Source organism: Neoarius graeffei, chromosome 4 (assembly GCF_027579695.1).
Source record: "Neoarius graeffei isolate fNeoGra1 chromosome 4, fNeoGra1.pri, whole genome shotgun sequence".
Classification (NCBI taxonomy): Eukaryota; Metazoa; Chordata; class Actinopteri; order Siluriformes; family Ariidae; genus Neoarius; species Neoarius graeffei.
Window position 1 is genome coordinate 102,156,866 of NC_083572.1, and position 15,733 is coordinate 102,172,598.

Below are 15,733 nucleotides of genomic sequence, written 5' to 3' on the forward strand. Positions count from 1 at the left end.
CCACATATAACTCAGCATGTGCCAATTCTTTAATATGTTACACCCTGAGATTTAACATGTACGATACTGCCATCATGGATAAATAAAAATATTGTCACTTTGTGTCAGAGGCAGTATGTTTAGATGATGATTATTCCAAGTCTGTTTTATGTAGAGGTCATTAGAAAGGCTGTCGTTATTTGAATTAGTTGAATTAATCTGAAAACGTCAAGAGGAAAACATGCTAGAAATGACAATGCAAAATTTAAATGTTGAACGAAAACAGGAACGTATTTACTACATTTTGAAGAGTTCTAGCATGACAGTATTTTCAGATTTGATTAAAAAAGTAGATGACTGTGAAATTGATTCATCTTTAGTGAGTGCTTTATCCTTTTCAGGGTGATAGGATATCACGAGAAGATTCAATGTAAAGTTTGTACGGTATGGGATCATGGGATTATTATTATTAACAGACAAAAATTTATAATCAATTCTGATAGTTTTTGATACAGATGGATAAATACTGGAGACATGCAGGTGAATTTGAGACAGATGGACAGTTTAAAACAGAGTTTTACAGACAGACAGCTTTGGAATGGCGAATGGCAAACATCAAATCAAAATGGTGGATCAGCAGCTGTGAAATGTTACCTGGGCCTCGAACGCTAACAGAGGGCAGTGGAGGGGGACCTGCCACACACACACACACACACACACAGACACACACAAAGATTAATGAGCAGAGTATGAAAATACACAAACAAGTCAAATCAGATATTATTATTATTACATATACACGTAAATGATACCTCGTGTACGACTGCTTGATGATTTGGCTCCGATTCCAGAAAACACTGATAGACACAGAGAGAAAACTTAGTTACATCAGCATTAACACTAAGAAGTAAGCAACATTTCTGCACTGGGCTGCAATCTGCTTCCTGCACTGATGCTACTGATCATCCTGTATTTCTGCACTGTACCACTCACTGTCCAACTGAGGACGCTCTGCTCATCGCAGCTACTTTGCTGCACATCTGTGGTTCCATACCTGCTGTTTTACATGATTTACACTAATCAGTACACTTATTCATCTTCCCTGGGGTTAATACTCTAATATTGCACAGTGACACTTCTACATCACTCAGAGTCCTTGTGAATATAAAGCTGTAGTCACTTTATATACCATATTATTCTATCGACATTCACTGGATATGAGCAATCACATGCTCTGTTTGGCTACTCTACTATTGGCTATTAGCTCATATACCATGACTAGAGAAAAACAAAATGGCGGAGCATGTTGCTGAACTAACTGAGGATGAAATAAAAATTGCACTCAAAAACAAACTCTCAAAAATTGTTATCAAGTATTTAAAGGAAACAGAAATAGCTAAAAAAATATATTCCCCCCAAATATCTCCTGTTCCACACTCCAGCCCAGTCAGTGGCAGTAATGCAGCTTTAAGTTGGTTTGCCAACCGCCAAAAAAACCCTAAAGAAGATGATGAATTAAAACCCCCCAAAATACAAAAAAAGGAACAAAATATGGAATGAAAGTATCTGATAAGAACGTATCTTTTTTATTTTTCAAGAATTATTATTATCGCATTTTTCACAAATTGCTCCTGTCTGGTTTGTTTACATTCTAAGCGGAAATGATTTTGTCAGATGTTTTGTATAAAGTTTTTATTTATTGAATTTGCAAAAAATAAAAATGCTCCGTTTCTGAAAATCCAGTAAATATGGACAGAATAAAACAGTTATTCCACTCAAACTCGGTGCTATCAGCTCATGGATGACTCGATTTTGTGGAATAATTCTTAATTATTATGGGAGTATACTAGATAAGTATTCTTCTATACTATTATAAGTTGTTTCTGAATATGTTTATTTTTATTATTCTGGATACTCTTGCTTGAGCACTCTACTCTTAAGAATTAATTAAGAACTATTCCACGAAATCGAGTCGTACATGAGCTGATAGCTGAAGAGACGCGTAGCACCTACTTGGCTATAAGCCATGTATGATGAGATTGAGTGGAATAACTGTTTTATTCTATCCACATTCACTGGATTTTGAGAAACAGAGCATTTTTATTGTTATTTTTTGCAAATTCAATAAAGAAAAACTTTATACAAAACATCTGACAAAATCATTTCCGCTTAGAATGTAAACAAACCGGTGAAATGACAGGAGCAATTTGTGAAAAATGCAATAATAATTCTTGAAAAATAAAAAACATATGTTTTTACCATCAAATACTTTCATTCCATATTTTGCTGCTTTTTTGTATTTTTTAGGGTTTTGTTTTCAAGTAGAGTTTTTATTTCATCCTCGGTTGGTTCAGCAACACGCTCCGCCATTTTGTTTTTCTCTACTCATGGTATATGAGCTGATAGCCTAGTAGTAGAGTAGCCAATCAGAGTGCGCGATTGCTCATATCCGGTGAATGTGGATAGACTAAAAATCTATATTCACTTTATATCCTATATTATTATGGGAGTATACTAGAGAAATATTCTAATATACTATTATAAGTTGTTTCTGAATATGTTTATTTTTATTATTCTGGATACTCTTGCTTGAGCACTCTACTCTTTGGATTGATGCTGCAATCTGTGAATTTCCCCTCTGGGATTATTGAAGCAATCGATCCATCTATATATCCATCTATCAGTAGGGGTCTTTACTCACATTTTAAAATTGCTGGCTTCTGTCCGCTCTGTCGGTCAGTCATTGTGAACGGCACTGTGCTGTACACTGTAGGAAAATCAATGGCATTAGAATTTGCATTGCAGAATATGGGCTTGTGTGATTGATAATAATGGCAATCACCAAGAACCATATACTAAAGACCAAAGCAAAGCCTGAAATGAGATCATCAAGACTGACTGAGCATAACACACATACAAAATGTTCAACAATGATCAGTGGGAGTGATTTTAATGTTGTCAGCCTGGTCAGAATTATTAATACATGTTGTTATTTATAGCTTCAACTCAGTGTGACTATTTTGTATAAATAGCATTTTCTTCAATAAAGGCACGGATCTAGAGGGTTTCATAGACTTAGAGAACTTTGCTAAACTGGGATGTTTTCATACTGTGATACACTTCTACACTGCAGTGGCTCGTCTCATGTTCCAGACCTGCCCGATTCATGTTCTGATGTTGTGAATTTTCCTCCATGCATACACTAAATACAAACAGTTTATGCCCGAGCCTCACAATTTCTTCACATTTTAATCTCACTTGGAAACCGGGGATTTGCACTAAAATGCTGCTGCTGTAATCATAAAGACTGTCCTCTGCTCATCCCAGGACTCTTATTCACAATCTGTTCATACTGGACATCCTTTCAATACACCTCATACCAATTTCTTTACTCTTCTACACCTGTATACTATAATGATTTATAATCCCACTATTCGGTGTCATACAGAAGAGAATGGGCTCCGTTTTGAATCTGGTTCCTTTCAATGTTTGTATAAAGGTTATGGTTTGTTCCTCATTTTGCATCAGGGAGTTTCTTGTTGCCATCTTAGGCTCTGGATTGTTCATTAGGAACCTAAATCTACATCCAGATTTCTCTAATACATCTTCAGAATGGGGGCGGCACGGTGGTGTAGTGGTTAGCGCTGTCGCCTCACAGCAAGAAGGTCCGGGTTCGAGCCCCATGGCCGGCGAGGGCCTTTCTGTGCGGAGTTTGCATGTTCTCCCTGTGTCCGCGTGGGTTTCCTCCGGGTGCTCCGGTTTCCCCCACAGTCCAAAGACATGCAGGTTAGGTTAACTGGTGACTCTAAATTGACCGTAGGTGTGAATGTGAGTGTGAATGGTTGTGTGTCTATGTGTCAGCCCTGTGATGACCTGGCGACTTGTCCAGGGTGTACCCCGCCTTTCGCCTGTAGTCAGCTGGGATAGGCTCCAGCTTGCCTGCGACCCTGTAGAAGGATAAAGCGGCTAGAGATAATATGATGAGATGAGATCTTCAGAATGGCTATTCCAACACTAGGGGAATATACATACAGTGCTGTATACATGCACCAAGTGGGCAGTTTATTATTCAGACAGATTGATTAACCAGTGACAAGTCATTGTGTATCATTAAGGCATTATCTTGTGTTTCATAAATTACTGCATCCAGGGTTTGAGCTTGAACATATGCAAAATACACAGTATACCGCGTGTGTGTGCGCGCTTGTGTTCCTGACCTGTTTTGTTAATTTTATCCAGCTCTTGGTCGCACACGTTCTCCAATTTCTCCCTGAGATCCAAAACGATGTTTTGTACAGGATCAAACGAGGTGTCCTGATTTATTGTAAAACTGCCGAGCTCACTGAACTCCGGAGAGCAAAGACACTGATATGTCTGGTGAGAACAGAAAGACAAAAATCAAGCAGGAAATATAGATATACAGCAAAAGTCTTAGGCACATGTAAAGAAATGCTGGAGACCCAAAATGGTTTAAAAATCATGAAATGAAATATTTCAACATAAAAAAATACTATAAACAGTAAGCAGTAAGCCATAATAAATGAAAACAGTCAATATTTGGTGTGAGATGACCCTTTGCTTTAAAAAAAAAAAAGTAGTCTCAGGTACAATGAACGCAGTTTTATGCGGACATGAGCTGTAGGTTTTACTGAGCATCTTACAGAACCAGCCACAGTTCTTCTGGACACTTTGACTGTCACACTTGCTTCTTCATTTTGCACCAAAACCCAGTAGGCTTCATTATATTTTCTTTTTTAATCTGAAAAGTGCTCTCTTACGGAATATACTGCTCAGACACAAACATTATTTTTTCTGCAACGTTTAATTTTGTGCTGGAAAACGAATGTTTGGACTCTAAAATATTTTTGTACTGACTCGATAATGTAGAAGTCATGAAATAGAAATCTATAACAAAGTTTGTAAAAAAAAATAAATAAACAGGGTGCCTAAGACTTTTGCACAGTACTGTATGTTTTAAATGACGGCAATACTGCCAAATCTGAACTAAATATTTTGCATCATTTGAAGGTATTTCGGTTTAATATAAAAAAAAAAAAAATTCAAATTTTGAATGAGTCTATCCTTTTTTTAAATTAAAAAAAATCCTTTGCCATCATTGTTAACATTTCCCGAACAATGCTCCATCACTCAGATATTATTTGTTAAAATATGACAAAATCTAATCCTTCTGTAGTTTACATTAGTTAACAGCACTTATGCTACATTCGAGGTGAAGTTGTAACTTGTAATTCACTGCTTCCAACCTGTAACAGCCACAGAAAACACCCCCTCAACTTGAAACTTCAACTCGTCAACTTTGGGTAGTTTCTTCAACTATTAGTTACTTTCCTGTTTACAACGTGACATGAAATCAACATGGCACACTGTGAACATAAAGGAAAGTCCACTTTTATATTGATCTACTTTTATATTTGTAATATTGGCTTTCGATCAGTTAATATATGCCGCTTTTCCACTACAAACGCGGCTGAGTCGGGCTGAGCCGTGCCGTGCTGAGTTGGGCTGAGTCGAGCTGAGTGGGGCTGTTGGAGTTGCATTTCGACTACAACCGCGCTGAACCGTGCTGGCTGGAAGTGGGTGGACACATTGGGTGGAGTTAGCGAAAGTGGGTGGACGTCACGTGATGTCGTTAAGCAGCGCAAACAGTGACATCAGTGAGCTTTTAAGCGGTAGTCTCACGACCCGAATAGTAAACAATAAACATGGAGTCGTTAGTGTTGCTGGTCTTGGTGCTGTGGCTTGTTGTCACCGACAACGCCAACAGATACTGGCAAGAGCGTATAGATGAGGCGAGGCGCATAAGGCTTCAGAAATTCTCGTAATTCGTAATTCTTCTTCTTCCGGGTTTGCGGTGTTTACAGATCCCAGCGTGCTCGCGGGGTGTGTGTGGGCATGTGAGGACACTCCTCCTCACCAATCAGTGCACAGGGGAGTGTCTGCTCACGCCCCCAGCCTCACTCGGCTCGCTTTGGCTCGCTTCAGCCCCACTCCAAAACGGTGCGAGTTTTAGGGGCTAAGCAGGGCTGAAGCGAGCCGAGTCGTGCTGTTCTTTGGTAGTCGAAACGCGAGCCGTGTCGGGCTGAAGTGAGCTGAAGCGAGCTGAAGTGAGCTGAAAAAGGGTAGTGGAAAAGGGCCAATACAGACACAGCACTTGGTTAAATCCATAACATTATCCATACTAATCACTGTTTTAAGAAGGTAAATTCATCAACGTTAAAGTTATCACTCTACACATATAACTAACATTAGCTGACTAGCTTGTTGCTAATGCTCCTTGCTGTCTGCTGCTGTCACTGTGCTGCAATTTCGATCCAAAATGTCATGAATATCTAAGGGTATAGTCACACTAGAGGTGGAATGAGCCGGAATGCCGTCAGAATGAAAATTCTTCGTATATTCCGGGATATTCGAAGTGCATTCTAAAAATTCTGACTGCATTCTGAGTGCATTCCAAACATTCGGGCCCATTCTTGTGGCCGGCCCGAATGTTTTGCTCATGCTCAAAACATTCAAGGTGCATTTGAAGAGGAGAAATATCGAATGGCATTCAAAGTGTATTCTAACTGCATTCTGACTGCATTCTAAATATTCTTATGGCATTCCAACAGCATTCGAAACATTCTGATCGCATTCGAGGGAAAAATCGAAATGGCAAGCCACTTCAAATCCTGCCAGAATGTCCCGACTGTGCCTCGAATGAGCCGGAATGCTGTCAGAATGAAAATTCTTTGTATATTCCGGGATATTCGAAGTACATTCTAAGTATTCGAGCTGCATTCTCTTTGAATTCTTAGACGTTCGAAACATATTCGCCGGCTATTCCGGGAGTGTTCTGAATGCATTTGAGGTGAATTCGTACAGCATTCGAGGCACCTTCCGACCAGACTTTGGGTGGTATTCGGGCAGCAATCGAACCACACTCGTACGGCATTCGAAGTGCATTCTTAATATTCTTACTGCATTCTAGGTATTCTTACTGTGTTCCAACTACATTTGAACTGCATTCGAAAGCTAATACACCTGGAATGTGCAAGAATCATTCGAGGCGGGTTCAAAGCGCATTCTAAGTATTCGAACGGCATTCTTACAAAGCTGTAAGAATGTTGGTCAATTTGAAATTCCCGCCCGAATGTGGCATGAATTTTTCATTCCGGCTGGTTCTGCTTGATTCCTGTTAATTCCGAATAAGTGTGACAGGGCCTTAACGTTCACTAGAGAAGAACAGAACCAAGGTGGTTAAAGTAACTTTTTATGTTTTGACAGAGCAAACAAAAGACATGCTTTTGTTGAGGTGTCCATGTTTTTTTCCCAATTCACATGTTGAGCATACGGTCATTACAACTTGCAAATTATAAGACACTATGAATGCAGCATTAATTCTATTCAAGTCAAAGTCCTTCCCACGCCTACAGTACCTGGTATTCCTAGGCAGTCTCCCACTCAAGTACTAACCAGGCCCAACTCTGATGGTGGCGGATCGGGCGGCGCCGATCTCCGTTTCCGTAGCCCTCGGCCTCTCGCCTGTTACATAGCTAGGGTTACAGTGGGGGGCTAGTCCTCTGGTAACCACGAGAGTTTAACTCCCCATGCACATCTGTATTGCAGCGTGCCTTGCCAGATGGTAGTAGTGGTAGCATTTTTATGATGGTCTTTGGTATGACCCGACCGTGAATAGAACTCACGATCTCCCGATCGAGAGGCGGACACGCTACCACTAGGCCACTAGTCGGTATTAATTCTATTACCCCATGCCATTTCTACCATGTACACGTGACCTTTTCTGACCCCTATGGCTTCCTGTACTCTACACACCCAGTTTGTTATTCTCTTGGCTGTCCATGTTGTTTATTTATTCAATTCTTTCTTACTTTTTATTGAAATTGATCATTGCCCTCCTTAACCATTTTGACCCTCTCTTCTTCTCTCATCCAGCCAATGACTGCACACGATACATCTATAGAATGGGATCATGTGACTTTTATTGTCATTTTATTTATATTTCAGTTTCATGCATCCAAGGCATTGATGTAGATGCCAGCATTTTGAAGTACTTTAATTAACTAGGACTTTGAGACATTTTTGATATTTTAACTGGGATAATTTCCCAGTATTTTTTCCCCAACTCTTCAGTGGATTAGGAATAAAACAAGTGACCAGATGTGAAATAAGTTCAGGAGCCATCCCCGGACGTCACTTTTTTTTTTTTTTAAATTGTCTCCAGTTTTTGTGTGTACCTTGAGAAAATAGATGTTGTCCTGACATGTCACTATCTCCTTTAAATCAGAGTCTTTCTTCCTCAGCTGGCTGATCTCCTTTTCAAGTTTGTCTACCAGCTGCTGGGCCTCATCGATCTTCTCCTGCCCGCTGGTGTTCATGACCTGCTGGATCAGATCCACCAGACGCTGCACCGAGTGCTGAAGCTCACACAGCATCGTGTCTGTCTCCTCACTCACTGTGTCGGATGAGCACTACACACACACACACACACACACGTCTTACTTACCTGTCAGAACCTTCCACTGACATAATTATTAATGCACTTAATTAATGCTATGCTACACCTAAATCTAACCCTAACTTTAACCTCAGAAACCACAAGGAAACATTTTGACTCTTCATTTATTTTGTTAAATACAAACTGCAGTTGTGGATCAAAAGCAGTTTTCTGCATAGGAACCTGCCAAATGTCCCCACAAAGCCAATATCTAGATATTCTCTTTGTGGGGACATTTGGTTCCCACCAAGATATAACACACACACACACACACACACACACACAACACACAATACTGAGCTTGAAAAAACTATTCCATTCATAGTTGGCGTAAGCAGCTACTTTAGACGTCTTACACACATTCAGACCTGTTTAACTTGTGTGATGGCTAACGCTAGGGCAGGGTTTATGTGTAAGAATAGCATTAGGTGTGTTTAGGGTGTTCACAAACTGTCAGACTTTAATCTGTGTTTGAAAATGTGAAAGTGTATATTAGTGAATTAATGATGGTCACCTTGAGTGTCTCCACAACTTTCTTCATGTCTTTGAGTTCCCTCTCTCTCTCCTGTAGCTTCTGCAGATTCTCCGTCTGAACAACCAACAGGGTTTTCTGAGACGGAGCAAAAGGCAGTGATGTGTTGTTAAACATTAAACATTTTAATAAGTATCAATTATTGTAAATATACAGTATATCTTTACCACACAATAATATTAACACACTTCATAAAGCATTCTAACTCATAACACTAGACTGCACTGATACCCAACAACAACAATCAGTAACGTCGTAATATCCATGTTAACACGCTTTATAGCACAGCGCTGTTCAGTTCTCAATTCTGATTGCTCAAAAGGTGTTGAGCAATTTTCTATAACAGCTTGGACGGTAATCTGTAGTGCAGCTCCAAATCACAGGTTTATATTAATGCACTCATTCTAAGGCAAGGCAAGTTTATTTATATAGCACATTTCATACACAGTGGTAGTTCAATGTGCTTTACAGAGGTAAAGGCAAAACAGTAAACAATAGAAAATAAAATTACATAAAATAAAGGGGGAAGAAGAGAGAAAAATAAAAATAATATGAGAATTAAACAATAGTAGAAATAAAGTAATAAAATGAAGTAAAAGTTCAGTAAAAAACAGCAGAATAAAATGGAATAAAAGTTAAGTAAAGTTTAAAACATGCAAAGACTGTAAAAGTTAAGTAAAGTTTAAAACATGTAAAGATGATGATATTTATCAGATAGCAGAAAGCATCTGAAAACAGCTTGGTCTTTAGTCTAGATTTGAAGCTGCCAACAGCAGGAGCATTTTTAATGTCCTCTGGGAGTTGGTTCCATAGCTGTACTGCATAGTAGCTAAAAGCTGCTTCACCACACTTTGTTTTAACAACAGGTTTTACCAGTAAATTTTGCTGCTGCAATCTGGTAGATCTGATTGGGTTAGGCCGCTGCAACATATCAGAGAGGTAATTGGGCCCTGTACCATTTAGAGATTTGTACACCAGCAGCAATGCTTTAAGGTCAATTCTGTAGCTTACTGGAAGCCAGTGAAGGGACCTTAGAATTGGAGTAATGTGCTCTGTTCTTTTTGTTCGTGTGAGAACCCTAGCCGCTGCATTTTGAATCACCTGAAGTCGTTTGATGGTCTTTTTTGGCAGGCTTGTGAAAAGGCCATTGCAGTAATCAACCCTACTAGACAGGGTTAATACGAATACTGAACTAATGACTTACAGGGTCGTATATATGCTGGGAACGCCAAACAATCTAAGGTTAATAATAAATGGATTAGGGAATTTGTTATTTAACGAATATTGTTGAATGGGATGTTTATTTAACATTAAGGAAGGAGTCTCCAGTACGAGGGCTTTGTAACTGTCAGTAAGTTTTCCACCAGGTTTCAGGACAGACAACAAAGAAACACTTCCTGGTTTCTTAATAACATGATAAGCTGAAATTGTTTGCTTTATTAACTTCAAGAAAGAGAAAAAAAGAGAGACTGGTGAAAGAACAGCTGTTCATAACTACTAGAACTAGGATCCAACTTGTTTCAAGGACATTCCACAACATGAAATGTAACTATAAATAGTTAATTCACAAATTAAAAAGTGTACAGTGGTGCTTGAAAGTTTGTGAACCCTTTAGAATTTTCTATATTTCTGCATAAATATGACCTAAAACATCATCAGATTTTCACACAAGTCCTAAAAGTAGATAAAGAGAACCCAGTTAAACAAATGAGACAAAAATATTATACTTGGTCATTTATTTATTGAGGAAAATGAACCAATATTACATATCTGTGAGTGGCAAAAGTATGTGAACCTCTAGGATTAGCAGTTAATTTGAAGGTGAAATTAGAGTCAGGTGTTTTCAGTCAATGGGATGACAATCAGGTGTGAGTGGGCACCCTGTTTTATTTAAAGGACAGGGATCTATCAAAGTCTGATCTTCACAACACATGTTTGTGGAAGTGTATCATGGCACGAACAAAGGAGATTTCTGAGGACCTCAGAAAAAGTGTTGTTGATGCTCATCAGGCTGGAAAAAGTTACAAAACCATCTCTAAAGAGTTTGGACTCCACCAATCCACAGTCAGACAGATTGTCTACAAATGGAGGAAATTCAAGACCATTGTTACCCTCCCCAGGAGTGGTCGACCAACAAAGATCACTCCAAGAGCAAGGCGGGTAATAGTTGGTGAGGTCACAAAGAACCCCAGGGTAACTTCTAAACAACTGAAGGCCTCTCTCGCATTGGCTAATGTTAATGTTCATGAGTCCACCATCAGCAGAACACTGAACAACAATGGTGTGCATGACAGGGTTGCAAGGAGAAAGCCACCGCTCTCCAAAAAAAAAACATTACTGCTTGTCTGAAGTTTGCTAAAGATCACATGGACAAGCCAGAAGGCTATTGGAAAAATGTTTTCTGGATGGATGAGACCAAAATAGAACTTTTGGGTTTAAATGAGAAGTGTTACGTTTGGAGAAAGAAAAACACTGTATTCCAGCATAAGAACCTTATCCCATCTGTGAAACATGGTGGTGGTAGTATCATGGTTTGGGCCTGTTTTGCTGCATCTGGGCCAGGACGGCTTGCCATCATTGATTGAACAGTGAATTCTGAATTATACCAGCAAATTCTAAAGGAAAATGTCAGGACATCTGTCCATGAACTGAATCTCAAGAGAAGGTGGGTCATGCAGCAAGACAATGACCCTAAGCACACAAGTAATTCTACCAAAGAATGGTTAAAGAAGAATAAAGTGAATGTTTTGGAATGGCCAAGTCAAAGTCCTGACCTTTAATCCAATAAAAATGTTGTGGAAGGACCTGAATTGAGCAGTTCATGTGAGGAAACCCACCAACATCCCAGAGTTGAAGCTGTTCTGTACGGAGGAATGGGCTAAAACTCCTCCAAGCCGGTGTGCAGGACTGATCAAAAGTTACTGGAAATGTTTAGTTGCAGTTATTGCTGCACAAGGGGGTCACACCAGATACTGAAAGCAAAGGTTCACATACTTTTGCCACTCACAGATATGTAATATTGGATCATTTTCCTCAATAAATAAATGACCAAGTATAATATTTTTGTCTGATTTGTTTAACTGGGTTCTCTTTATCTACTTTTAGGACTTGTGTGAAAATCTGATGATGTTTTAGGTCATATTCTTGCAGAAATATAGAAAATTCTAAAGGGTTCACAAACTTTCAAGCACCACTGTAATTGTTAAAGAAAATTATTAAATAAAATACTTCCGGGCATACTGTTATGGGAAAATAATGAACTTCAGGCTGGAAACAGGGCAGCACGGTGGTGTAGTGGTTAGCGCTGTCGCCTCACAGCAAGAAGGTCAGGGTTCAAGCCCCGTGGCCGGTGAGGGCCTTTCTGTGTGGAGTTTGCATGTTCTCCCCGTGTCCGCGTGGGTTTCCTCCGGGTGCTCCGGTTTCCCCCAGTCCAAAGACATGCAGGTTAGGTTAACTGGTGACTCTAAATTGACCGTAGGTGTGAATGTTTGTTTGTCTATGTGTCAGCCCTGTGATGACCTGGCGACTTGTCCAGGGTGTACCCCGCCTTTCGCCTGTAGTCAGCTGGGATAGGCTCCAGCTTGCCTGCGACCCTGTAGAACAGGATAAAGTGGCTAGAGATAATGAGATGAGGCTGGAAACAGTGACTCTGCTTCATGCTGGGCTACATCATACCAGCTTGTCATTGATTATTTTCCGATAAAAGCGTGCCGTATTGTTTTCCTTATTTATAATTAATTTGTCAAAGTATGTGTAGAACACGTTCTTATTATTTGTGCTTAGGAGCCATCATATAAAGGTAGACTGACTTTCAGATTTTTCAAGTGTAGGTCATAAAAAGAATTTTCCTGACACCCAATTATTTTTGTTTAGTGGACTGAAAGCTACTGAATTTGAATCACAGACTTCCAATTTTATTAGCTTTTTTTTTTTAAAAAATAGAACAATTAATGAATTTAGGACCACGTGGTCCTAAATTCTCCATTATTTTTTCTTGCTTCACCATGATGCAATACAAGCAACTATGTCATGCATCACGTGGTGGGCTTTCCCCGTTCACGCAAGACATTGTGGGATACAAATTTGAAACAAGAGAGAAAAATGAAGGACGTGAGTGTGCAAATGAAACGTGAAAGGCCGACTACAGTAATGGAAAGCGAGAAGAAAAGACGTTATGTTGTGAAGGAAAGTAAACGCAGGATCAAACTAATAAATATTGGCGGTCAGCGAGCACCTTGGTGTGATCAGCTGTTCATTTAGCGACAGAATGATGGAACTGTGTGTGCATGTGTACACCGGACTTCATTTGTCTGTTGACTGCTCAAAGCGAGCGATTTCATGCATATTATTTGCTCGGGAATCCCCTCAAATTAAATAACTTCCCTGCCACAGAATGGCCTGGTTTTTTTGTTTGTTTTTTTAAGATATCACAAAAATAAACATACATCACAATGACCAAATTTCAGAGAACTTAATTTCACCAATTTTATGAAATCGAAAGGCCGTCTACTTTTAAGTAACAAAGTGACTGCTAATAAAATTAGTGCATCTCACAAACATAGTATCAGTATACCACAGAGGGCTGCATACTACATAACCATCACTGATATGCTCTTTAAAAACCCTTCAGATTCATAGAATAGAATAGATTCAGATTCTTCTTAGCTTCCTAAATGGGTTCAGCTTGGAACCCTCTCTAATAAGGAAATGCATCTAGAATTCTACATAGACCCAAAGCGCCAAAAAGTGTAGGCTGTTGTTAATCTCACACCTGTTTAAATAGATGGAGCATATGGAGCAAAACGTGGACCTGGCCAAACTTTTGTAATTTTGGTTGAAATTTTAATATAAACAAAACCTGGGTGTGTTATAAAAGATGTATCATGAATGTAGGTAAAATATTTATTTACAGATCTAAGCTTTCCACAGGGCGGCACGGTGGTGTAGTGGTTAGTGCTGTCACCTCACAGCAAGAAGGTCCGGGTTCGAGCCCTGTGGCCGGCGAGGGCCTTTCTGTGTGGAGTTTGCATGTTCTCCCCGTGTCCGCGTGGGTTTCCTCCGGGTGCTCCGGTTTCCCCCACAGTCCAAAGACATGCAGGTTAGGTTAACTGGTGACTCTAAATTGACCGTAGGTGTGAATGTGAGTGTGAATGGTTGTCTGTGTCTATGTGTCAGCCCTGTGATGACCTGGCGACTTGTCCAGGGTGTACCCCGCCTTTCACCCGTAGTCAGCTGGGATAGGCTCCAGTTTGCCTGTGACCCTGTAGAACAGGATAAAGCGGCTAGAGATAATGAGATGAGATGAAGCTTTCCACCACACAGTCTCTCTCATAGTAGGTTATCAGTGATCAGATTTTATCACTAGACGTTGCTATGTGAAAGTAGGCCTTAGTTTTGTATGAATCCACATCTTGAGGCACACCAAAAATAAAGTGATAAGTGAGACACCTGGTTTAAGAATGGCTTGTTAGTTATGCAATGAGGTTAATCAGATGATTTAGAGCAGGAAACTGATTGAAATTCCTGTTTTGTTTTTTTTCCAGTGAGTCACATCAATCGACTCAGCTCACTCATACGAGTCGACTGTTTCAGCTCCCAAACGGCTCAATGCCATTAAAAAAAACTATATTGTTGGGGAAAAAAAACTCTCTTCCTTTCCTGTCTTGATGAAATAACATAATATTTCACATGTCGTTTGTTATAAAATAATGACTTTAAAAATATGAAACAGAAAGGTGCCACATAAAGCATTCTTTCATTAATAGCCTACTGTTCAATTAAATGATAATGATTATCCCCAATAATGTATGTAGTGTATTGGGGATAGTGCATTTTTGTGATAGGAAAGTCCCAGCAAAAGTGAAAGGTAAGATGTATAAGACAGTAGTGAGACCAGCTGTGATGTATGGATTGGAGACCGTTCCCTTAACGAAGAGACAGGAGGCAAAGTTGAGGATGTTAAGGTTTGCGATGGGAGGTTGGACAGGATAAGGAACGAGCACATCAGAGGGACAGCACATGTGGAGAGCTTGGGAATGAAGCTAAGAGAGATGAGACTGAGACGGTCTGGGCACATCCTGAGAAGAGATGCAGAGCATGTTGGAAGGAGAATGTTGAGGATGGAGCCGCCAGAAACACGAAAACGAGGAAGGCCAAAGAGGAGATACATGGATGTGGTGAGAGAGGACATGAAAGTGGCAGGTGTGGTAGAGAAGGATGCGGAAGACAGAGAGCAACAGAGACGAAAGATCTGCTGTGGCGACCCCTAATTGGGAGCAGCCAAAATAATACATGCATGCACACGTGTAGGTTCACTAGATGCCCTCTGCTCATGGCTGCTGTGTGTGTGTGTGTGTGTGTGTGTGTGCAGGGGCGTAGCTAGGATTTTTCAAAGGGGGGTGTGTGTCACACACTGACTGGCAGCCTGAGTACATTATGTAATAAAATAAGAAATTACCATTGCTAGTTTTAGGTAGCTTAGAAACCGGATCTTTCATTATTGCTGTTTCTTCCACGTTTTCTTGATGTTGTGTTCTAGAAACGGCACTAAAACTTAGCTTCGAAGCCACAAAATGCAACTTTGATGGAAAAAATATATAATAAATTGCTTACCTCTCTTCACGTCGAAAGAAGGAGGAAAGTTTCGCTTGTTTTGACATGGCGAATTATTAATACAATAAGAAATACTCGTAATTCACAACTAAAGA

At 39.8% G+C, this 15,733-nt stretch overlaps 1 protein-coding gene across 1 annotated transcript in view; it reads right to left on the reverse strand.

Annotated features, from left to right (window-relative positions):
• Positions 1-15,733, reverse strand: part of trim25l (tripartite motif containing 25, like) — a 35,145-nt gene that overhangs the window by 16,448 nt on the left and 2,964 nt on the right. Inside the window, exons 2-7 of the mRNA XM_060920054.1 lie at positions 9,009-9,104; positions 8,235-8,468; positions 4,197-4,353; positions 2,681-2,746; positions 792-836; positions 634-672 (exon numbers count right to left, since the gene is read on the reverse strand). Of these exons, the coding sequence (XP_060776037.1) occupies positions 634-672; positions 792-836; positions 2,681-2,746; positions 4,197-4,353; positions 8,235-8,468; positions 9,009-9,104 (637 nt within the window). The remainder of the gene's footprint in view (positions 1-633; positions 673-791; positions 837-2,680; positions 2,747-4,196; positions 4,354-8,234; positions 8,469-9,008; positions 9,105-15,733) is intronic.